Source organism: Akebia trifoliata, unplaced genomic scaffold (assembly GCF_017979445.1).
Source record: "Akebia trifoliata isolate Shusen 1 unplaced genomic scaffold, ASM1797944v1 Contig00517, whole genome shotgun sequence".
Classification (NCBI taxonomy): domain Eukaryota; kingdom Viridiplantae; phylum Streptophyta; class Magnoliopsida; order Ranunculales; family Lardizabalaceae; genus Akebia; species Akebia trifoliata.
This window is the reverse complement of record NW_028237057.1, coordinates 11,053-36,807: the sequence shown is the minus strand read 5'-3', so window position 1 is coordinate 36,807 and position 25,755 is coordinate 11,053. Positions and strand designations below refer to the sequence as shown.

General features: G+C 34.3%; 2 protein-coding genes across 2 annotated transcripts; both read left to right on the top strand.

Moving 5' to 3' along the window:
• The first annotated feature begins 3,858 nt into the window (after positions 1-3,858).
• Positions 3,859-6,424, top strand: LOC147381398 (transcription factor bHLH51-like). The gene is made up of 2 exons (XM_086430476.1): positions 3,859-4,393; positions 5,783-6,424. Exons 1-2 carry the CDS (start codon positions 4,097-4,099, stop codon positions 6,272-6,274), a joined length of 789 nt encoding a protein of 262 aa, XP_086286602.1. The 5' UTR covers positions 3,859-4,096; the 3' UTR covers positions 6,275-6,424.
• Positions 6,425-20,399: 13,975 nt separating this feature from the next.
• Positions 20,400-20,960, top strand: LOC147381397 (uncharacterized). Its single transcript, XM_086430475.1, has one exon. It carries the CDS (start codon positions 20,400-20,402, stop codon positions 20,958-20,960), a length of 561 nt encoding a protein of 186 aa, XP_086286601.1.
• The last annotated feature ends 4,795 nt before the right edge of the window (positions 20,961-25,755 follow it).

Below are 25,755 nucleotides of genomic sequence, written 5' to 3'. Positions count from 1 at the left end.
ACTAAGAGAGAGCCAAAAAGAGGAGGGGAAGAATAGTTGCAGAGACTAGAGGGAGAAAGAGAGGTTTTTGTCGTATGAGGTGGGATTCAATTTTGGTTCTCAAGGATGAATGTTGGGTGGGGGTTGATGGCTTTTCCAAACATGGGAGTTTCTAAGGTCCATGTGTTTTGGTTTAAGATGGTGCCTCCAACTAGGACGCCATCATCAAGTGGTCCAATTTTGCTGACTTGGACAACCTACAAACAGCATTGTCAGTTGGCATGCCAACTCATATCAAAAGCAGATGACATCGACGCTGATTGGGACATTAATGGATTAATGAAGAGAGGCACATTTCTAGGATCCGGGCAACACAAAATACAACACTAAACATATTGACATCGACTATCATATTATGGATGTACAATTATGGAGGACTACGTCTGCCATCGTCGTCGACATATATACGACATTGGTGGGTATAGTCATGAAATGACTCCACTTGGCATGAGGGATGCAGTCTTCACTATGGATAAATATTTGATGGTTCCGAACATGCGTGTTTCTAGGCCCACATACGCCACCGAAGGATGCCATTAAGTGGTCCAACTTTGCTAATTTACACATCCTATGAAAAACATTGTCATTTGGCACACCAATCAGATCGTAGGAAGATGATATTGATGCTGACTGGGACGATGACCAATCAATGAAGAGAGCCCACATTGCCATGCAATACTAGATACATTGACATGACTGTCATGCGGACCTACGTATAATTCTGTGGGACTACATGTGAAGTCGTTGACATACGACATCGGTGGGTATATTCATGAAATGACTCCATCAGGCACGGTGGATGCACCCCTGCCTCATGTTCCCCTCACAAGGCTATAAATACTAGAAGGAGTCTCTTGAAGTAATCCCAATGTCAACCTAATTTGAACCACTAATCCCTTATACACTGTTAATTCATTAACATTTGGTGGTCTCAAGGGTGATTTTGATTATTATTATTTTTTAAACCATGATAACATGACACTCTCCTCTGATAAATGCCCCCATCACAGAACCGTAGGTCATTTGCCTTGGGATAAATAAGAAAAAGATTTATGATTCTACGTATCCCGAGACAAATGATTTATGATTCTATAATAAGGTCATAGGGGGGTGTTTGGCAAAAGGGGGCGTCATATTATCACAACTCAATTTTTTTTTTCCGAGAATGGGGAAGAGTCTATACACCTAGGGTGGAGGATTGAAACCATCCTCCCAAACTTCAATACACATCGCCTAAAATATCTCCTTTTCATAAGTTTCTTGGAATAATGTAACTTACATGGCATGTATTGAGGTGTGGGAGGAGGGTATAGACTCCAAATGACATGAGAATAATATACATCCCAAATATCCCCTCTTTTGAGGTTTGGTGCGGCAATAGAAATTTTTTTGTAGCATACCATCTCATTCCATGACCACATGTACATGCAGACATATAAATTACTTCCTATTTACTCTCGAAAATCTTGCAACTTGGACAAACTAATCACGATGTCTTGCTTCTATCTCGTAATGTGCTCCAATTACTTTTTTCTGATTACAATTTTAGAACTTGACCGAGTTCAAATTGACTAGGTCAAGCTGGAATGATCTCTGAGGGCAGGCAATGAGTTTGCCAACGTGATTCGAGACTTCCTCCGACTCTACCAAAAATCAGTTCAACTCAACTATTTCAACCTTTAGGATAATTTTTTTGGGTACTTAAATGTTACTAATTTGATATAATTTTTTTTTAATTGTAGCCTATCTATTAATCCAATTTATTACATATATAGAATAATGATGTCTAAGATGTTGATTGGGATAATTAAATCCTCCGTATGACATTTATTGGCTAAATACAAGGATGTCATTGTTCCGTTCTAGGATAGAATTGCTACTTTGATCATCCAATGAAAAAGGGAAGAGCGAGTGAGTGGAGAGGTCAATTGACACCCAACCATTGATGCATTTTGATTGGGTTGAAAGAAGTGGGACCCATAAAAGCTGCAAAAATGGGTCCCATTTAGAGAGAAGTTAGGGAAGTATATTATGACTTACGAGCACCAATAATGCACAAAGAAAAAAAAATCCAAAAGAAGTGGTTGATCAATGGTCGCATCAATGATTAGGACTTTGGCGCCCACCTCGAGATTTATATCGTGATTGTAATCGAACCAGTCTATCCATTTTGTTTGTGCAAGTGTGTCAAATCATACAAGTAAATGAATGTTGACAAAATAGAAAAGAAAAGCAATAAAATGTGTGGTTCCAGTTAGAGAGGGCCCAAAATTTTGGTAGATTTGAAATGACCCATTGGGCTAAACCGGATCCTTGATCCGATTAAATTGATTTTTCTTACCAAGTAGAGATTTATTGGTTTTGGGTCGGTTTTGGTTTTATCACTTAGAACCCAAGTTGCTTTTGGGTTTGGTTGGACTTGACTATGTTAGCATGGAGTGATTTTTTCTTGTGTCCCAATTCCAATATCTTCATCATTGTCAAATATTGGTATTATATCTATCAAAGAGTCTCAGATGCTTAAGTTAAATTATTGATATTCTTATTAACATCCTCATGATTAAGGAGACAAAATATCCTGACGAATGATCCTGAATTCATCTCATGGAGAGGATCCTATCCCTTCTTGAGATAATACTTCTATTCTACACTTGATTATTTTTCATGAACGAGAGTAATTCCCCCCCCCCCCCCCCCCCGCCCCCATGTTCAAAATGGATCTTTAGGCAATATGTGTCTTGTCATGATGCAATTTAGGGGGAAGGGAACATCATCCTCAATGGTCCACATCATCAAAGCCTTATCCCAATTGGGAATTGGCTAAGAGAATCATGTACCTCCATTCCATTCTATCCAAAGTCACACATTCACTTATTGAAAGTGTTGTTCAATTCCACTTTCACTATTTCAATCTATGTCCTTTTGATTATTTCTTTCACTCTTTTAAAATTTTTGGACTAATTTGTTTCCTTGCTCTCTCATCTAATTTGATGCGAGAATACTTTCTTACTTTTTACAACAAGTACATTGCCATGGGAGAGAGGAAAAATTAGCATGCGTGACCTAAAGTAGATGATATATATAGTACTAAGTGCATGAGTGGATTTATTGGGAGTGTTGTGTCAGAAAGACCGACTATTAAGGCATGATCAAGAAGCCTCAAAGGGACCACACAAGCACATTATCACTTGGATCGAAATACCTACATACCCATTCAATGATTCACTAAGGTCATGCTATTTACCATTCGTAGGTTGAAAAGACCTTGATCCATCCACCACCTCAAGCATGTAACATTGACCTAGATTGCATGCGACCTAGCATTTCGTGATCCACACAACAATGCCTCCATGATAACGTGTCCAAATTCTGTCAAACAATATGATTAGATTGACATGCATTATGATCAGAGACCGCTTGACTATAAATAGATAATAGTATGTAATCTTCACTATTCTAAATAAATATTATATTAATTTTTTTTAATAACTTGATCGTCAGAACATTTTTTGGTAGGAAGAAACACGAAGTCAAGAGAGGCCCAACATCACCGCTATTAGAGCCAACAAGGAAGCAACATAGCCCTATGGTTGAGCTGATAAAAAAGCCCACATTAACTATGCATGAATCATCCAAAACGCAAGATCATGAGATTCATTTGTCCAAATTAGGGAATGGTACTTATCACATCCATAGTCAGCTAACCAATTGAAAACTTAGCACCATAGCTTGTCAACGTTTGTTTGGTAACAAACTTTTAACTGTCCCACCAATTACAAACCTCAGTCTTTATTAGATTTCACTATCCATGGATTACATTATTATTTACAAAAGCGCTCATGTAATTCGCGAATCATGGCCGACACAAATATATATATAATACATATGAGTAATAAATCAAAGCCGTGCAACTTAAACTTTATTGCCAAACAGCTCTACCTCCCCCAACCTCCACTAATGTAATTGCTTTTGTAGTTTTGTCAGCACACTGTGGTGTACTATTTAGATGCCAATATGGTGAAGAAAGTAAGAATTTGAGGAGTTGTAGCTGTTGTTCATGGAGAATTACTTCGTTCCTGCTTGGCCTCAAGAGGCACAATTGTTTCACTATCATCATCCTCATCAAGGACTTAACAGAGGTTCCTTTATCCCTTCATGGCCGCCTCATCACGGCTCTTCTTCGTCTTCGTTCCACGTTCATGGCTTTCCTTCTTCGTCTACATCGGTTGAAGGGGTGGCCGAAGACCGAGCTACTGCCGCTTCTAAGAGCCATAGTGAAGCCGAGAAGCGGCGTAGGGAGAGAATTAACTCACATCTGTCCACTCTTAGACAATTAATTCCCGAGTCTGATAAGGTAAACCATCTCTCTCTCTCTCTCTCTTTCAGCTATTTTTTTTTTTTTTTCTTGTAATTCTCAATTTGGGTTACTCAATTGTTGACTCGGATAATTGAACTCAGTGTTAAAGCTAGAGATTGCCTAATTTGTATAGATCCCTTTTGATTGTGTTAAACAATTTAGTAACTGAAATAGTACAAAAAAGGCAATTGATCTCTTAATTTTACCAAACTTTAAACTGCCAAAACTTAAGAAGTTGGACTATGTTCATGGATGAACAAAAATGCTGAGTTGTGCCCTTAAGGATTCCCATGTAGTAGAATGCTGTGGTCCTCAATAGGGTGTTATCCTTAATGAGTTAATGAGTTAACGAGTTAACTCGTAACTCAATTATTTTTTGCTATTTCATTCATTCTGATGAAGAATTGGTATGATTGAATCAACCCCACTAGATCAATCAACGAACCGCCTTTTCGATGGTTTATGGTGAAAAAATCAGATCAATTTGATACATCAAGACTAATCGATTTGGCTGATGTATTGAATTTTAGGGCCTAGTTACCCAAATACTCTAATTAATGTGTGGCATCGGTTCTAGAATTGGGTTTCCGTTCTTGATTCATGATAATTCAATTTCTAGATTTTAAGATGCTCCAACACTCATGATTAAATTTAGTTCTTCGTAGCAGATTTAGATCTTTTGAGAACCGATTTTGATGTAGGTTGATGAAAAGTCTTCCAATTAATCTTTTGATTCTCAAAAGAATATCAAACAATTGGACATCAAAAACTTATTGATTCACATAGAATACCAAGCACTTGGAAAAGAAAAAGAAAATCTTCTTCGATCTGAATTTTATTAATTAAAAGCTACCTTTAAACTATTAGATCGAGTTGTCAATTTATAGAATAAAAAATCCCAAGCATACTCAAAATAGAAAACTTTCCAAAAATAATACAATTCCTAATTCAACTCAAAACACTTCTAACAATCTTAAAATTAATAACAAATACATTCTAAAAAGAAATGAAATCTAAAAACTTGCTAAAATCGTTAAAACGAAAATTTTCTTTAAGGGGAAAGTTTTATTGAAAAATGCACAATTGCTACACGTGCGTATGCAATAATAGTGATTCAGAGCCACAATTGCAAAAAAGTTATGACCTCCGAAAGTTAGGACACACATTTACCCTTTGTTTTGGTCTTCTTTTAATCAATCTATTAATTCCTCAGTCTATACATATCCTTTTGCAATGAGTTCTATGTCCACTTTCCATTAGGAATCTCATAAAAGGAATTTCAACCTTAATGGGAAAAATTCAAAGGAGGGAACTACAACCACAATGATCTGAAATATACAATTAATTAAATATCCCAATTGAGCTAAATTTATCTTCTTAATGCAGATGGACAAAGCTGCTTTGCTAGGTTGTGTGGTTGATCATGTAAAGGAGCTAAAGAGAAAAGCAGTTGAGATAGGCAAAATTTTCACAATTCCAACTGAAGTCGACCAAGTAACCGTTGATTGTCACGAGGGGAGTGTAGATCCCACCACCACCACCACCACCACCAACAACAACAAAGATAGAATCTTTCTCAAGGTTTCTGTTTGTTGTGATGATCGACCAGAATTGTTTACCGATATAATTCGAGCCCTCAAAGGCTTAAAGCTAAGAACAGTAAGAGCAGAAATGGCTACAATGGGTGGGAGAGTTACAAGTGTTATGATCCTTTGTACTAAAGATAAGGAAGAGAGTGTGTGCTTAAGCTCTCTCAAGCAGTCTTTAAAAGTGGTTTTGAGTAGAGTTGCTTCATCTTCAACTACATCCATGTGTGGACTTTCAAGCAAGAGACAGAGGATGTTGTTGCCATCACATTATTCCCACTTATCTGTTTGAAGTCTCAACGTTAATTTTCATTGGCTTTGCTCACTTTTATTGGATTTTTCTTTCAATTAAATATTTTGGGTATTGGTTTTAAGTTCATGATCCTTCTTCCTCTTGTATATCAAAATACTGAATTAAATCCATGCTTATGGGCTCTCTCTACTTCTATACTTTCCAATAATTCATCAATTTCAACACTTATTCCATAAAATCACCCCCCACCCCCAAAATAAATAAATAAATAACCAATCTAAACATGAGGGTATGGATCATCTAATATTATCTTGGACTTGGGCCTATTCCATTGATTTTAAGGGCCTCAAGCCCATGCTGACATACGGCCCATTTGGAAGCCAAGAGGGAGTTCAAAATAATGAATATTTCTAATTTCATTATGTCCATGTTTGGGAAATAGAGGTAAAAAAACTTTGCCAATATGAGTTTAGACCATAGCTCAGTTGGTTTGACACATTGCAAAGACACTTTGAGGTTGCGAGTTCAAGTCCAGCTTACCAAAAAAAATATAAAAGAGTCATCTGCCCTCACGTAACCGTAGATACTATTCTGCGAGATACGAATACGAATAGAAGGCATCTACGATAATGTGCGTGCCACTGTGTCCGATGTGTCCTCCCTTGTGTCACTCCAGCTTTAGTCAAAATAAAAATAAAATAAAAAAAAGACTTAGCATAATGCTTCCTTTACACTATGTTGCCGGTCCCAATTAAATTGATAGTCAGTGAAAAAAATCTGTCGCCTCCTAACATAAATCCAAGCAAAAGTAAGATTCACTCCAACAGGCAATAAATTGAAAGAAATACTTGATCGAGATGGTTTGATCATGTTCAATAGAGGCTGATTACAGTCTTACTTAGAAGAAAAATATTAAAGTTGAAAGTTCTAGAAGAGTAAAAAGTGACTTATTTCATTATATTTCATCCATATCCATTAATTTAACATCTCTTTTGTGTCATTGACATAGATATGTAATGGTATTCTTATAATTTATAATATTAATTAAAGTCATGTTTAATATGCATTTGACGTTTATCTCATTATAATAATGAAGGTTAAAAAGATATTTTTTTACTCAAATAATATATGTTTTTGAATGCTGCATATTGATGCGATCAAAATTTTTTTTTTTATACTAATTCAGTAAGAAAATTGTTTGTCCTACTTAACAAACTTTCAGGTGGGATCCTTATCTTTTAAAAGGATTAAATACCTAAATACCCTCGTTTGGAGAGAGTGGATATTCAGAGGAGAGAGGATATAACAAATATTAATTTAAAAATTGAGATTATTTAAGATATTTAATCTTTTTAAAAATTGTAGGTTCCACTCCAAGACTTGTTACTTAATTTGTTAAAGGAAGGGAGCTTTTGTAATAAAAATGCTACATGTATATTTGCAAAGTAAATTTCTCTTTTAAGAATTTAAAATTTGTTGTCAACAAACACTTATTCAACCTTCTCTCATTATATTAGCGAAGATAATTTGATAGTGAACCTATAGAAATACTTATTTACTATTACCATTTTTATAAAAATCAGCATTATATTCTTTTTAATTCTTTAATAATTGTAAGTTGAATTTATCAAAAAAAATAAAAATAATAACAATAATAATTGTAAGTTGATACTAACAAATTGCTCTAGGATTCCATTAATTTGACAAATATTTGATTTAGAAAATAATGGTTGTTTTAGTTCTTCAAACATTCACAAAATTTGTTCGTAAATGAACTTAAACGTCTGAAAGAAAAGTGAGACAAAAGCCCGAAAATACTTTGGTAAGAAGTGTTATCAATTAGAACATTATATTATATCTTATATTTTTAATCCAGTTATTGCTTTACTTTATTAAAATAAGTACTTTTTAATTTGTTAAATTTTTTATTTTTATAATGTCGACATAAAAATTACAACAGACCTACAGTAATATCTTTTCATTCATTATTGAAGGGAACGGATCAAGGGATATATGAAAAAACATATGTAAAAACAATCTAACATTAAGAAATTTACAAAATATGGGTTAGAAGTTTCGGATTGAGCTGATTTTTTGTGAGGATGATCTCTATGATGGGAAGATTATCAGAAAAAACAATCAGTCCAATCTGAAACTTCTAACCCCATTAAAAGTGATTTAGAATGTGGACCGTCGATTTTTTGCCAATAATTTGTAAATCACTTTTGATGGATTTAGAAGTTTCAGATTGAGCTATCTTTTGTAAGGATGATCTTCTCATCATACTGACCATCCTTGCAAAAAAAATTAGCTCAATCCAATACCTCTAACCCATATTTTGAAAATCCATTGTTTTTACATATGTCCCATGAACCGCCGCCATTATTGAATAGTCTTACGATAATGTTAAGAGATAAGATTAAAATGTCATCTCCAAATGCACCTTTCTTTTCAGTTACAGGTGAGTACGTCGTTAGTTTAATAGATGGTTTTTCCTGTTCTAAACTGGATTTACACACATTAAAGATTACTAATCTATAATTATTTTTTATTTAATTTTTAGAATTTTTAATGTTAGGAAAAATTACTTACAGGACTCTAGCGGAGGGATTTTCTTTTTAAATAGTCCGGAAGTTTTGGATGATAGTTTGATCGTCCGTTTAGTAAATTTTAATTTCTTAATGTCACCTCATTATTGGTGAACTCACCACTTTTTATTTAATTATCATTGAACTAACCCCTTTTTATTTATTGTCAAACTTGACAATAAAAAGTGGTGAACTTGACACTCATCAAATCCACCTATTTTCGATTTTCAAGTTTTTTGACTAAAATACGAGGTGGAAAAATCAACTAAAAACTTGAGATAACGACTTGTTTAAATGGTTTCAAACCAAAAGAACCATTCTTGATCGAATTTCTTCCAAAAACAAAGAAAAAATGAGAAAATCTAAGTTTTTTTTATATACGTCTTCAAAAATGTTTGAAAAAATCCTTGAAAAAAAAAAAAAAAAACCTTTTTTGACGTAATGGAGTCTCTGAAACTCGATTGAAATGCTAAAAATCCACTTATTTTAAATGAAAATAGTGATTTTGAACAGTTAGGACATTCAATCATGAGAAATGTGGGAAATGAAATTCAAGGACTGATTAGAAATAAATTTTTTGCTAAATGAACTATTTAGAGAGGTCCTAAAACTTAGGAACATTCAAAAGAACTCCCTCCATCAAGGTTTTTTAAGTAAATTTCCCTTAATATTAAGTTACTCATGTCAATTGCCTGTTTTGAATTATATATGTAGGCCCACCATCAAACTCTTGACTAACTTATTACTTACAAGTTACAATTGTTTTAGAAATTCACTCTTTAACATTCTTTTCATTTTCAGAATCCAAAGAAACAATATTTGTTATTCTTTCCAAATCTATTTTATAGATCCATTATAATCTAATGCATGACTACTTGTTAATATTTCCTTCTCTAAGGTTTACCTAAACTAACAATCTAAGTCAACTAATAAGAAAGAAACAAATTATGGAATAAGTTAGTTCTAAAATGATGAATTACAAAATCAAATCCAAAGTTAGCTAAATGAATTAGCACATAAAAAAGATAGAAAAATCCTTACAAATTTGATACATATAAATTTTTGAATAATTTACCAAAACGGTAGAGTTTTCGAAATTAATTCCGAAAATGGTACACTGTAGCAATTAATTCCGAAAACGGTAAATTACCGTTTTCGGAATTAATATTTTTTACCAAAACGGTAAAAACAGTAAAATATTTTTTTTATACCGAAAATACCCTTTTTTTGTTTTACATATATATTTACAATTTTAACCTTAAAAAAATGAAAATCCAACTAAAAAGATTCACTCTCTTTCGGTAATCCATCAATCATATATATTTATAATTTTTTTTTTACCGAAATCAATTTTATTTTTGTAATTTCAGTCAAAAAATAAAAAAGTGTATTTTTGGTATAAAAAAATACATTTTACTGTTTTTACAGTTTTGGTAAAAAAAATTAATTCCGAAAACGGTAAATTTACCGTTTTCGGAATTAATTGCTACAGTGTACTGTTTTGGGAAATAAATGAAAAGTTGTGCATGTTTTGGTAAATCTGCCTAAATTTTTTCTCTCTAGGCATGTTCCGATTCAGAGAAAAGAAAAAGAAAAGAATAATATTGGAGAGAGATAATCTCTTGTTTTTTTTTTTCTCTCCAAATCGAAGAGAAAAAAAATGTTCATGACTAATAAAAATATTAAAAATTATAATTTTTTTTTTCCTCTCCAAAGTTAAAATTTTTTACTGTTAAATCAAATAAGATGGAAAAAAACTGAATTTCTTCTCTTTATTTTTTTTTTTTAATGAATTTATTTTCTCTTCATTTCTCACAATCCAAACAAAACTTGTTAATCTCATTATTGAAAAAGTGGTCCGCACAACTTGGTGTATGTTGTGGGCACCACTTAGTAATAAGGAAAAGTATATGAAGCTATCTCATTGATTGCTTTTGTAGGATTTTTAGAATCAACAAACATGTGAATGCGACCAGCCGAAATACTTGATTTTCAACTGATAGACATATCAAGAAAAAAGATTCACAAATTAGTTGCTGTTTTCCCATTTCAACCATATCCGTCATCTCTACTTGGTAAATCGAGGTAATAGTAGTCAGTCGCTATCACTATTTCTCATTCATTTTGGGTTCTTTTGACGTTTGTGATTGAATTGCTGCAACTGATTGTCATGTGTGTTCTACTCCTGTTGTGAGAGGGAGACGTACAAACTAAAAGACACGAAACTATCATTTTCAAATTCATTCGGAGTTAATGGTGTTACTGTGTAGCTATAACTTGGGTTTGTGATTGTCGATCAAATATACAATTCAAATGAGAGTAAAATACATATTTCAAATTCATTCTGAGTTAATGGTGTTACTGTGTAGCTATAACTTAGGTTTGTAATTTTGATCAAATATACAATTCAAATGAGAGTAAAATACATATTTTTGCTAAGAGTGTAAATCTACCGAACTCATCCATAAACTAAAGCGTAGGATCCATGATTTTTAAATTCGTCCAAGATCAAGAAGTATCGTCCGAGTTAATTGGGTATCAGAACTGAACGAGACCAACTCACAAAGTCATTTTCTAACTGAGATTTACGACTCACATTCAACCTTTTGATTTATTTCACAAGACGTCTCAAACTTGTCCGAGACTAGACGAGATACCAAGTTTAAAAACCATGGTAGGATCTTGATCTTTTGCCTATATAGGTAGGTTAAAAAATTTCCAATCCAAACTATGCTAGGGTTTAACAATATGTATGAATGATTTTCTAACAAAAAAAAAAAAGAAAAAGAAAAAGAAAATTAAAATATATTATAAATAATTAATAAACTTACTTTCCTGAATAACTTTTTTCCAAGTGGGATAGGGATCCCTAATCTGATGAGAAACAAAATCTAAACAGACACCAAAGGATTTCTAAAATTACATAAATTTAATTATTTATAGAATTTGAAAATTAACTTGAACACGCCCCCCCCTTCCATGACATTTTAAGGCCTGATTCGAGCATAGCCAATTAGATCCAATAGGTCACCTCTTTAGGGCCAAACAAACCCTAGTTTTAAGGATCCATAAGAGCATCTCTCTAAATGAAACACTTTCGATATTAATATAGTAAGATTTTAAGCCTTACTAAGGGTAGTTTTGCTTAAATGGATTACCACATCAGCAATCTAATACGACAGCACTCTAAGTTTTATAAAAAAAAAAAAAACTTAGATTACAAAAAAAATAAAAATTTAACTTGATCCAAGGTTTTCAAAATGGATGGCTACTGGACTTCCACCTAACCCCCAAACTGAAAATTAAAATTCAACAATGAAAAATTACTTGTTTTTTTTGAAGTTGAATTTTGTCCTTTACAACCTTGAAGCATTGGATCATATTTTTGGATGCTAGAAGGTGATCCTAAGGACCTTATTTAGTAAGGCTAGTTAGACTCTCTTTCTAAAATACTCTATCAGTAAATAACAAGTGAATCATCTTAACCGTCTGATTATTATATTCTATTTACAAAACTGTAATAAAATCCTATTATATATTACCATCTATAGTTTCTAAAATTTGTTTCATACATAAACATAAAACTAACAAAATTTGTTTCATAGATTAACATAAAACTAATAAATTTTAAATTTAGTTACTTTCTAACCTAGATTCACTGCCGACTCTAGAACACGATCGAAATTGAACAGTAATGAACATTGACTAGAAAATCAATATCACATCTAAGCTTAAATAGTTAGGACAAAAATGTGTTTAATTAGCGAAGAGAGAAAATGTATTCATTTTTTTTTTTGGTTTGGTTCATGTACAAGGCTTAAATATAACCAGTTACAAATTTGTTTTTATAGATTGACATAAAACTAACAAAATTTAAACTTAGATGCTTTTTGACCTATGAAATATTCATTGCCGAACCCATAATACCATTGAAATTGAATAGCAGTTGGCTTTCATCTTGGTATAGAAGTTCAATATCAAGTCTAAGCATCACAAAAAAAAAAAAAAAAAGTACTTTTGAGTTCATTTTTCAATTTTTCGGTTTCGTTTGTTATGACAAGATCCTAAGTCACATACGAAACCTGATTATTGAAATTAATCCCTTTTAACAATAAGTCAATCAATTCCAATAACCAAATACAAGTAAAAGTGAAATGAACACAATCAAGGCGCAAGATATATGTAGTTCACCCACAAGTAGAAATCCACTAGTAAATTTATAAATAGAAATTCACTACTCCAGTAAGAAATTATTAGAATGGAGATTTATATTTATTTTCAACTCTTTGGTGAAACCACCAAATCTCTACACCCAACTCTAGTAAAAATCCAAACAAGAAATCGATCTTACTCCCATTGTCACAAGCTTATGATTGCAATGTGAAGATCACACTCAATAATCTTGAGCATCTAGGTTTTACAAGGGAAGAATACCCACATAGAGACTCAATGTTTCTCACACCCTCTAAAAAAAAGAGAAAAACCCCTTTTAAAGGAATCCATTTTATGGATCATAACTACCATTTAGGGACCCATTTTATTTCTCTTAAACTAATGAAAAACCGTACCCAAAATACCCCCATATAAGTGGAAAAGCCGAAAAGCCCATCACCTCAAGAAACAAAAGATTGTGGTGATTTAATATCACCAAACCCAACATCATTGATGTACAAGATCAGATCTAGGGTTAAATATAGCCAGTTACCCAATTTTTTTGGTAAACAGTTTATTTTGTATGTTGTTTTTTAAGATAGGTTAAGTCTTCATGTTCTTATATCATAAATATTTCAAATCCAAATTTCATATTAAATCCCAAAATAATCATCTAAAAAATATTAATAAGAAAATTAACATGAAATATATTATTTTTAATTAGCAAATTTTAAATGTAATTCAGTTTTATGTTAATAATATATTTAAAATTTGTTCACAATAATATATTTCAAAGGATATAATGAAATATATTATTCAATATTTTCAGATACCATATTCAATTTTAGATAATAAATTTTTTTTTTTTTTGAATCCTTGTCAAATTCGATTTTATAAAGATTCAGACATTTCTATATTCAATCCAATTAATGTCCGTTGGAGAAAATGATAATATAGACGATACTTGTTAGTAATGTTTTTGAATTCAGTTTTACCGGTGTGCAAGAACAACCCATTTTGGCTTTGATTTGGTTTTACTTTTGTGGAGAATTAGATCTAGAACACATGGTCTATGCTATCATACACCATCATTTAGCTAATGCAATTCTCTTCGTGGCTATAAACTTTTTCGCACATTTTTTTGGGTGTATGATTGAAGTAGTGGCAAATGCAATTCTCTTCGTGGCTATAAATTTTTTCGCACATTTTTTTGGGTGTAAGATTGAAGTAGTGGCCTAAGTTCCACAGATTAGCGGTTTGTGGACAATGAATCTTGTTTAGGTTGATTAGGATCAATCAATCAGAAAGTAATTGGATTAAGTAGATCTCAATGTTTGGATAAAAAATATGTACTTCATGTGTTTAAACAAATATAATTTACATTCTTCCTCACATTTTATTTGGGTGGGGCATGGTAGTTCCAAACCTATCTGATAAGTTATCAAATATGATCACTGTGGATCAGATTTTTTTTTATCACATCTGATTCATTAACAACTTAATTAGCTGGACCACGAGTGTAAAAAAATCCACCCATGAGCCAATAGACTGATCTGAATGTAGGCCTAGATTATCCAGACCAAGCCCATTAAAAGACAGTATGGATCTAGGATTAGGCTTTGGTAGCTTAATGGGCAGGCATGGACCGAGTTATCTAGAACATGAGTTGAGCTTTGGTTCAAATAACTCAATTTAACACTTAGGTTGAGGGTTTGGACAAGGGGTGTCAATGGGTCGATTTTTGTTTGGTTCGGTTCAGTTCCTGATGAACGTAGAACCATAATCATTATATTTAGTTCGGTTCTGGTTCTTGTTGGTTCCAAAATATGTGGAGCCCGAACTATCAAAAATCACGGTTCCCCATTGGTTTTGGTTCTCAAAAATTGAATGACAAAAAAAGTATTTCAAATCATTATAATTTTTTTTTTCTTTATAAAAAATTAACATATTATCAACAAAATTATTAATTTAGCTATAATTTGTAATACTAAAGATACAAATTAATGGTTTTTTTTTTTTTTTTCAAAAATAATTTTTTTTAAAGTTAAAGTAATAAATGTTTAGAAGATTAATTCATTTTAAGCTCCAATCGATAATTTATATGAAAAATTGAAAATTTTTATATAATATGCATTTATTTTAAAATAAAAAATACCTTAAATCATTTATAGTATAGAAAGAAATGGCAAAATAAATCGGTTTCAGGTACCCGCAGGTGCCTATTGTATAGAACCTAATGGTTCCTATTGGGTCGATTCCATTTTAGGTCCGACTCTAATCTATTCCAATAAAAAGAGAACCGGAACCAAGGTTTTCGATTCCAATTCTGATTTGGTTTCAGTTAAATGGGTACTCATTAACACCTATAGTTTGGGCATCCTTGGTCAAATCGAACTTTCTTAAAAAAAAGTTTTGTCATCTAACTTTCAATTGCTTGGGCGGCTGGGTGGTTTAGTTCAATTTCACTTTCATACGCAAAATATTTTGAGAAAACCTCGATATGAGATACACTATATAAGGGGAAGTTATAAATTAGGAACAATAACCTTGAAGGACTCTTTATTGAGAATATGTTACCAAATAGTCCCCTAATAAAGAACACAATCCATTCAAGTCTTAAGTCTTTTAAAAACTTAAAAGAGCCAATATGTATAAAAATATTTTAATTTTATAACATACAAAACATAAAATGAGACAAAACAGAAAACAGTGATGTTGGAAAGACCAATAGAAAATAGAAAACATGCCAGCTAACAATGACATTGGAGAATATATAGGAGAGTGAGTCGATGTTTTGTTCAACAGCGGTGAGATGTTGAACTAGTCAACATGGAAGGAGTCAACCTTCATCCAAGATGAGGAGGTAGCAACAGAGGGCCTGGTATAAGTAACAGTTATGCTGGAGGGAAAGGAAGAAGGGGGATTGGCCACTCTCCTGGCAGTCAAATGGAAATCCTGGAGATGAGGAATCTAGTGAAGCCACTGGGTGAGGAAACAACAGGGAGATGTCCCCAACGAGTGCTTGATGAAATGCCTGAGAGAGTAGGGGGTGGCCACCCATAGAGGACCCAATCAGGAGTACTGTGACCAGGAGGTCTCCAATAACCACCTTACTAAATGATGTCGAAGGAGTGCCAGAAACCCAACTAACAATATACCAAGGTGATGAACCAGAACTAGGTAATGTGGTCAGGTTGAGTCCCAAAAATGAAGAACAGACCCAGAGAATACATGTTGTTCCTAGATTGATTCAATCAGAAAGCCCATCTTTTTTGGGCAATACTCCTAGAGCTTAGGGCAAGGCAAAACCCCTGTCTTGGGCAGAATTGGTAGAGACAAATGTGTTCGAGCTGTAGATGATGATAAAATAAAAACAATGAAAAACCTTGGCAAGCAAGGGTCGAATCACAAAGACAATGTTAATCCAAAGTATTTTTTACTTCCAATCCAATTCAAGTTTATAGAAACGATTAAAAATAGTTTTTGAGAAATATTTATCTAAAATAAACTACTGAAATAAAAACTTAAAAATATAAAAACTCAATGTTCAACTTAATTATAAATGACCAACATTATCACAATAAAACTATTAAGCCCTTATGAGACAATCAAAACACTAACAAAGTCTTGCTCCGATTTTTTCAACTGATCTACCAGAGATTTAGCCAACAGTCATCCCAAGAACAATAAAACAAAAATAAAGTAAACAAAACATGAAAAGAAAAATCAGAGATAAGATAAAGAAAATATCTTTATTACTTCTTGACTTGAAATCGGTAGAGTCTCATTACAACTTTTGTAAAACTAAGAAACATAAAATAAAAACCTAAAATTAAAAGAATAAAAAAAGAGAAGTTGATCTCTAGTGAGATGAGAGATGGGAGATTCCTCCGGGGGAGATTGGAGAGCACATGTCCTTTAGTCTGGTCTCCTATTTATAAAGAGACCAGATAAGGGTTTGTTGGGTAATTAGGGTTTCAAAAATATTCCATGATTACAAAAATACCAAAGCCCTATTTTAATACAAATGTCTTTCAGCCGCTAAGCTTCAGTACAAATTTCGAGGCTTGACTTTTTTCGTTGACCGCACCATCGCCATTGACCATGGTGCCGCGATAAAGTTTTGGTCAATTGACTTGAATTTTGGTCCATGGTCTTGTTTTGGATCCTGGATCATAATGGTAATTTCAAATTTTCTCAATTCGCCTCGAAACTTCGTAAATAATTCCTGTTATGCGTAAATAATAACAGTAATTAATTCCGAAATACATAATTAAATTGAAAATAAGAATTATTATGGACTAACTGTGCATTATGTCTAATGAGGGGATTTAATGTTTAATTTATTGATAAAGTAGGGCTCTAGAAATGACTTTTTAGACCCTGTTCAAAATGCAAAAGCTTCAACTAGAGGTCAAGAAAAGCTAACCTTTAACCCTAAGGTCCTTGAGAGTAATCTCTTGCTTAAAAGAAATGCTACGAAAAAGAGAAGATGAATGGAAAGGGAGTCTGGTGGGTCACTTCTTGGGGCATAAGTTCTCGTATGCTATAGTGAAGAATGCTATAAACAAACTGTGAAAACCAAGAGGGAATGTTGCAATTTTTCGAAGGACAACAAAATGTACTTTTTTAAATTTGGAGCTAAAGAAGACAGAACCAAAGCACTACTGCAAGGTCCTTGGTTTGTGGTAGGAAGGCTGATGATATTAAAGGAATGGACACACAATTGAGCTGAAAATATTGGAATCTGCTTCCGACCCTGTCTGGATCAAACTCCATGATCTACCAAATTAGTTTTGGCACCTTAATACCTTAGGATTTATAACTAGCTCGATAGGAAAATCTCTATTTAAGGATAGTGCTACGGAAGGTCAACTGAGGTTATCTTATGCAAGGGTCTGTGTGGAAATCTATGCTGACAAGGAAATCCCAAACAAGATTTACGTAGAAGTGGAGGATAATGTACATGCGAAAGTAGCCTTAGAGTACAATTGAATGCCTCCTAGGTGTCCAACATGTTGCACATTTGGGCACGTGGAAGGACATTGCCCCTATCTGCTATAGCTGCCAAGAGAGACGAGCAAGGATTAAATTCTGAACAAGAGAAACTAGATAAAACAAAATCAGATTCAGGAGTAGAGAAGGAGACAATAGTCACCACAAAACACAATTGAAACACTAGATCTGACCAGTCAGGTACAACACTAAGATATGAAGGCATTCAAAGGGGGAAGGGAGGTGTGATAACAGAAGGAGAAAACTCCTACCAGTAGGGCATGAAGTGGGACAAACCAGTTCAAGCAGGGTATAGAGCAAAAATGATTGGGAAATCAAGCAAAAAAGTTGAGATAGAAGGAAATAACAACATAAATAAAACTTTTGAAACAGAAGGGTACAATAGAAGCAAAGGAAGAAAGAGTTGGTTTTGAATTGAGGGGGGACAACACCAGCAGACACAACAACCACACACCCTTTTAAACTCCACCACCAAATAAATTCCTAGCGTTTCAAGAGGAGGATGATAACACAAGTACTGAAATCTAGCAATGGGGCAATAAGGACTTTAACAAGTTCCAAGTGGATGAAGTAACCATGAAGAAAACTCATAAACTACTATCCTTACTGTAGATAAATGAGGCAATAAAAGTTATGAATAAACAAGGCAAGAATAAAGAGGGGTAAGTGGAAAAGGGGGTAAAAGAGGAAGATGACACATAGGTTACCCAATGAAGTGCGCCACGTGGAACATTCGAGGGCTTAATGATCATCTGAAGCATCAAGAGATGAGGATTTTCATTAAGAAGAATCATATCGATGTTATAGAAATTGTGGAGACCAAAGTAAGAGAGATTAATAGAGATGCTGTCTCGAGAAGAGTGTAGCAAGATTGGGAGATGGAAGAGAATTACAATACTGCCTTGAAGGGTAGAATTTGGGTGGGGTGGAACAACATTGTGATTAATATGAACCTAGTTTTCAAATCCGACCAAATGATAACTTTATAAGGGAAACACATAGAGGGGTACCAATTCCTTCTAACAATGATATATGGGCACAATGATAAGCAAGAAAGGAAAAAGTGTGTGGAGAGAGCTAGAATGCATAATAGACCATACGAACAGCCCCTAGCTGGTTATGGGAGATTTCAACTCAATTACCTCAACTCGGGAGAAGATATGGGGAGGATAGTGTTGAGGTTTGATGTACAGGACCTGAAAGAGTGCCTCCAAAAGACATGTCTAATGGACTTTAAAGCTGAGGGATGCCATTTAACTAGGTGTAATAAATAGGACAATAGAAGGATTCTTTCTAAGCTCGATAGAGTGATGACCAACATAAATTGGCTAGAAGCTTTTGAGAGTTTTGAAGCTGAATTCCACCCGTCAGGGATTTTAGACCACAGCCCCATGTCTGTGTCTCTCGAAACTGAAGAAAGATTGAGGCTGAAACCCTTCAAGTTCTTCAATTTCTGGGCTGAGGATAGAAGGTTCCTTGATATAATGGGTAGGAGTTGGGAGGAAGATGTGAGACGTAACCTAATGTTCAGAGTTGTTCACAAGCTCAAAAGGCTAAAAGTTACTTTAAAGTCGTGGAGTTCCTTCCACTTTGAAGAAGACAAGAATGCCTCTATGAAGGTCTATGAGTAGCTAGAGAAAGCCCAAAAAGAAGCTCAAGAGCAGCCTCTGAAATAGGAACTTGCTGAACAAGAGAGAGGTATAACCAAGAGCTACCAAGAGAGAGTTAGAAGAGCAGAAGCAACAACTAGACAACAATCAAGAGTAAATTGGCTTAAGCTTGGAGAATCTAACACAATTTTCTTCCATAAGTCTTTGATAGTTGGAAGAGCAAAAAATAAAATTTCCTCAATTAAAGCTAGAAATGGAGATTGGGTGGAGGGAAAGGAAGACCTAGAGAAGGAGAAAAATCTATCTAAAACCAGATCTGATAGTTCTATAGACAACCATGAGTTGTAGTTGAAGAAAATCGATGAAGCCTCTGGAAATGAGCTAATCAAACATGTGAATGAAAAGGAAATCAGATTAGTTATGTTCTCCATAGATGGGGACAAAGCCCCTGGTCCTGATGGATACTCTGTTACTTTCTTCTAGAAGTCGTGGGACATAGTCAAAAGAGATGTGGTGGTTGCTATCAAGTATTACTTTCAGAGGGAAAAGTTGGTAAGGGAAGTTAATGCTACAACAATAACTCTTGTCCCTAAAACTGATTGGTCTATCTCCTTAGAAGAGTACAAACCCATAGCATGTTGCAATGTGATATATAAGTGCATCTCTAAGATTCTAGCCAACTGACTCAAAGGCACTCTGAATGAGATAGTGAGCCCTTACCAATCAACATTCATCTAAGGGAGGTCAATCAGAGACAACCTAATGCTATCCCACAAATTGGTTAGAAACCTTTATAGAATGAAAAATCCCCCCAGAAGTGTTGCAAAGGTTGACTTGATGAAGGTTTACAATTTAGTTGCCCTAGGAGGCAACCATCCACTGTTTGGAGTTAATGAAATTTCTAGAGAATTTTATAGCCTGGATATGGGGTGCATCTCATCCCCTATGTACTCGATAGCTATTAACGGAAACTTGAAAAGATACTTTTCAGGCAAGAGAGGTATCTGTCAAGGGTTTATCCCCATATCTTTTTGTGCTTGTGATGGTACTGCTTTCAGCCAAAAACTCCAAGATTTGCCCAATAAAGGGAAGTTGGATTTGGACAACTATAGAGACCCCAAAGTTAACCACTTGATTTTCGTTGACGGCTTGTTGTTATTCTTCAAAGGGAGTACCAAATCTGCAAATGCCATCAAAGAAGCTATGGAATGGTTCAACAACATCACAGGGCTGAAGATGAACTTGAATAAAAACAAGCTTTATTGTGCTGGGATTAACAACCAAGTAAGAAAAATAATCTCCACAAACCTTCAAATCGCTAAAGCTACTCTTCCTGTTAAGTGTTCGAGTTGTAGATGATAATAAAATAAAGAGCAAAAGAAAAACTTGGCAAGTAAGGGTCAAACCACAAAGACAACGTTAATCCAAATAATTTTTACTTTCAATCCAATTCAAGTTTATGTAACCGATTAAAAATAATTTTTGAAAGAGATTTATCTAAATTAAACTATTAAAATAAAAACTAAAAAAATATGAAAGAGAAGTGTAGATCAATTGGATCCACTTTTACAAGTTTTATTAGTGAATTCTAGTTTTCTTCTTATTTTGGTTTACTAAACAAAGTTAATGTTTGTGGATTGAAAAATCAAATAGTTATAATATAAACTAGATCAAAAGAATACAATAATTTAGAAAAAATTATTAGATAAACATGAATTGTTCTCTGTGAAGCATGGTTCTTCTTGAACTTATCAAAGAAAGAATCCATCAAAATTATGAGAAACATTTAATATTCAACATAATAACAAATGCCTACGTTATCTCAATAACTCATGTCGAGATTATTAGATAAATATTGACTATTCTCTATAAAACATGATTCTTTTTGAATTTATAAAAAAAATCATCAAAACTTTGAGAAACATTCAATGGTTAATCTAATAATATAAATCTAATATTATCACAATAAAGTTATGAAGTAATTTCAAGAACAATCAAAACACTGACAAATCTTGCTCTGACTTCCTCAACCGATCTAATGGAGATTTAGCCAACAATCATCGCAAGAACAATAAAGTATAAAATAAAGAAAACATGAAAGGAAAAATAGAGATGAGAGAAATAAAATATCTTTATTGCTTGACTTGAAACCAGCAGAGCCTCCTTACAATTTTCGTAAAACTAAGAAATAAAAAATAAAAATCTAAACTAAAAGAATAGAAGTTGATCTTCGAGTGAGATTGGAGAATTCGGAGATGAGATGTCCTTTAGTTTGGTCTCCTATTTATAGAGAAAATAGATTAGGATTTCTTGGGTAATTAGGATTTCGAAAATATCCCGTGATTACAAAAAGAGTAAAGTTCTACTTCAATATGAATGTCTTTCAACCGTCAACCTTCAGTACAAATTTTGAAGCTTGACTTTCTTCGTTGAGCGCGCCATCGCCATTGACCATGGCATCGCAGTAAAATTTTGGTCAATTGACTTGAATTTTAGTCCACAGTCTTATTTTGGATCCTGGATCAAATGTTAACTTCGGATTTTTCTGATTTGCCTTGAAACGTCATGAATAATTTCTGTAACATGTAAATTTTCGAAATACATAATTAAATTGAAAACGAGAATAAATATGAACTAACCATGCTTTATGTCTAATGAGAAGATTTAGTGTTCAATTCATTGATAAAGTCTATATAATTTGGACTCTAGAAACGATTTTTTGACCCTGATCATTAAGTATCTTGGTTTGCCCTTCATCTCAACAAGACTCAATGTTGTTAATTGCGAGCCTGTTATTACCAAAATAACTAGTAGGATCAAATCCTAGAAAGCCAACTTTTTCTTGTTTATAAGGATGAAACTCATCAAATCAATGATATGCAGTATGCAAATCTATTGGTCTAGCATATTAATGCTCCTCAAAAAGGTACTGAAAGAATATATGCTTGTTTCTTATGGATAGGACCGAAAATGGGGAATAAGATGCACAGTGTGAGCTAGAAGAGAATGATTAGGGGAAGAGATGAAAGTGGATTGGGATTTCATGACTCGGTACTCAAAACAAAGTGGGTATTACTAGACAAGTGTGAGATAATGTCTCGAATAGGAAAAACATTTGGATGGAATTGATCCAAAAGAATCTAATTAGAGAAGACCACTTCTGGACTATGGTATCCCCGATAATGCGTTGTGGATATGGAAAAAACTGTTGCAGATGAGAGGGGAAACCAAAGACATGATCATTCATAGAATCGGGGATGGCAATAACACCTATATATGACATGACCTATGGACTGTTGAAGGAGTGATGTAGCAAGGAAACTCCTATGACACCAGACTTCACAGCGAGGCTAGGGTCAACAATTTGATTAGAGGAGGCAAGTGGCACCTTCCTGCCCACCTAACTACCTTGTTAGGAGGGATATGGGATCAAATCAAAATCATGGACCTCGACTGCTCAGAGTCAAATAGAGTCATCTGGACAGTTGATCTTAATGGGACGTATTCCATGAAGTTTGCTTTTAAATCCCTTAAAGAGACCAGACCTCAAGTTAGATTGCACAACTTAGTTTGGTTTCCTAACAACATCAAACGGCCTAGTGCAACTGCATGGCTTTGCCTTAGCAAAGGACTAAAAATCCAAGACATGTTTAAGGTTAGGGTGGTCATTCAGAACTAGTGCTATTACTTTTGTAGAAACCATTTTGAATTAGAGGATCACTTATTTTTGGCATATAATTTCTCCTATGACTTGCGGCAAAGAATGCTAAGAAAATCCAACATACCACAATCAAACAAAGACTGAAGATGAGAGGTCAAGTGATGAAGCAACAATTTCAAAGGAAAAACTCTTCAGGCGGTCACTAAAAAATTGTCATTCAATGCTTTCATTCACTATGTGTGGGCTGAGCGATGTAGGAAGATCTTCCAAAACAACTACAACCCCTCTAAACTTGTAGAGATAATGATATTTAGAGATATTCGAATGAGATTCCAATGCATCGAAGCCTCTGTGAAAGACAACCCATCTTCTAGAGCCTTTATGGACTCGTGGAACCTAGCCCCTAAATACATAGTCAGAATGCCATTGAAATGTAGTTAGACCAAGCCCTCAGAACATTGTTTTTTGTTTAATACCGATGGATTTCTAAAAGGTGACAGGGGAGGAGTAGGGGCTATTATCAGAGATAGTAGTGGCAAGATGGTGAAAGTTCTAGCGGAGCAAAACTAATGAGGAACAATTTTATACCATGAGCTTTAAGCAATTCTCAAGGGAATGATAATGGCAAAAGAGGAAAACTTCTAAGTACTAGAAGTCAGAGCTGAATTTAAAGTAGCTATCAAATGCATTAAGGGGGAGGGACTAGTCCTATGGAGAGAGGAAAGATTGGTAAAATCCATTTAGATGAAAGGGAGCTACTTTCCAAAAATTAAGTTCACCTTCTGCTAGGGGTGCAACTTGGTTCGGATTGGTCCGGATTAGAGCAAAATCAGAATCGAACCGATCAAGATCGGTTCCATCGTATGAGAACCATAACCGAATCGAATTGTTCTAAAACCAAACCAATCCAAACCAACCTTACTTCGGTTCCATGGTTTGGTCGTAAATCACAGCCGCAGTCGGAGAGAGAGAAAGAGAGAGAGGAATCTGTTGCAGTTCGCAGTCGCAAGAAAGAGATCAGCCGGTCGCAGTCGCTCGTAGCCGGTCGTAGAGACGATGTGAGGGTTTGATTTTAGCCAGCAGTAGTCGCTTGTAGAGACGTGAGAGATGAGGAGCTTAGTCGATGGTAGCCGGTCGTAGAGATGACAGTGAGGGTTTGGTTTTAGTTGGTGGCAGCTGCTCGCGGAGAGAGAGAGAGAGAGAGAGAGAGAGAGTGATAAGGGGTTTTAGCCGGTGGTAGCAGGTGGCAACCGCTGGAAGCTTGTAGCAGAGATGGGAGAGAGACGAGGGTTCGAACAGTTTGGTTTTGTTAAAAATGAAAAATGAATATATATATATATATATATATATATATATATATCTATATATATATTTTCATTTTTCATTTTTAACAAACCCAACTGTTCGAACCCTCGTCTCTCTCTCTCTCTATATATATATATATATATTGGTTCGGTTTTCGGGTTGGTTCGGTTTTTTATATTATTTGAATCGAGAACCGAACCGAATTTATCTGTTTTTTATTTTTAAAATCCAAAATCGAACCGATATAAGTATAAACCGAACCAAACCAATTCAAATTCCATGGTTTGGTTCGGTTCTCGGTTTGAACCGAATTAAGTTGCACCCCTACCTTCTGCTATAGAGAATGCAAAAAAACTGTCAACTTTCTTGCTTCACTCCTTCCTTCTTTAGGCAGAGTTATGTTTGAGGATAGGGACCTACCTCAGTAGCTGGTAGACATTATATGTAAGGATGTTTTTGGTCATGCCTATGATAGGGTACAATCATATTTTTTTGGTTGGGGGTCTGCCTAACCCCCCATTAATCGACAAAAAAAAACCTTTTAACAACTTTACAAAGTGGTTTGAGAAAAAAAATCAATATAATTGATTTACAAAGTAGTTTGATATAAAAATCTGAAATACCCTTTTTACATCTCTATAAAAATCTGATCTTCTTAAGGCTATAAGAAGTTTTTTTAGGAGTGGCAATAGGCTCAAGGAGACTAATGCAATGACTATATCTTAATTCCTTAAGTTGAATTGCCTATGGGGTTAACTAACTTTAGGCCTGTTTCTTGTTCCAATGTTTTATATAAAATTATCTCTAAAGTACTAACCAACAGGATCAGCCAGGTCATGCACAAGTTAGTGGGTCTGAACCAATCAGCTTTCATCAGAGGTTGGAAAATCTCAGATAACATCCTCATCGCTCATGAGCCAATCAGAAATTACTACCGAAAGAAAATGAGTCCTAGGTGAGCAGTCAAAGTAGACCTTAAGAAGGCTTATGATATAGTGGATTGGAAAGCAGTTGAGGCCATCGTGGTTGCATTCAAATTCCCTATTAGATTCATCCAATGGGGTCCTAAAATGCATTTCAAGTGTTTCCTACACCATTTCCTTTAATGGGTCCTTTTTAAGCTGGTTTGAAAAGAAGAGAGGGCTAAGACAGGGAGACCCCCTATCTCCTTACTTGTTTGTGCTTGTC

Excerpts from the sequence above, each read along its gene's own strand:
- LOC147381398 (XM_086430476.1), top strand. The coding sequence starts at position 4,097 with ATGGAGAATTACTTCGTTCCTGCTTGGCCTCAAGAGGCACAATTGTTT. Across the intron at positions 4,394-5,782 it reads TAATTCCCGAGTCTGATAAG|ATGGACAAAGCTGCTTTGCT; the intron begins GTAAACCATCTC and ends TTCTTAATGCAG.
- LOC147381397 (XM_086430475.1), top strand. The coding sequence starts at position 20,400 with ATGAAAAATCCCCCCAGAAGTGTTGCAAAGGTTGACTTGATGAAGGTT.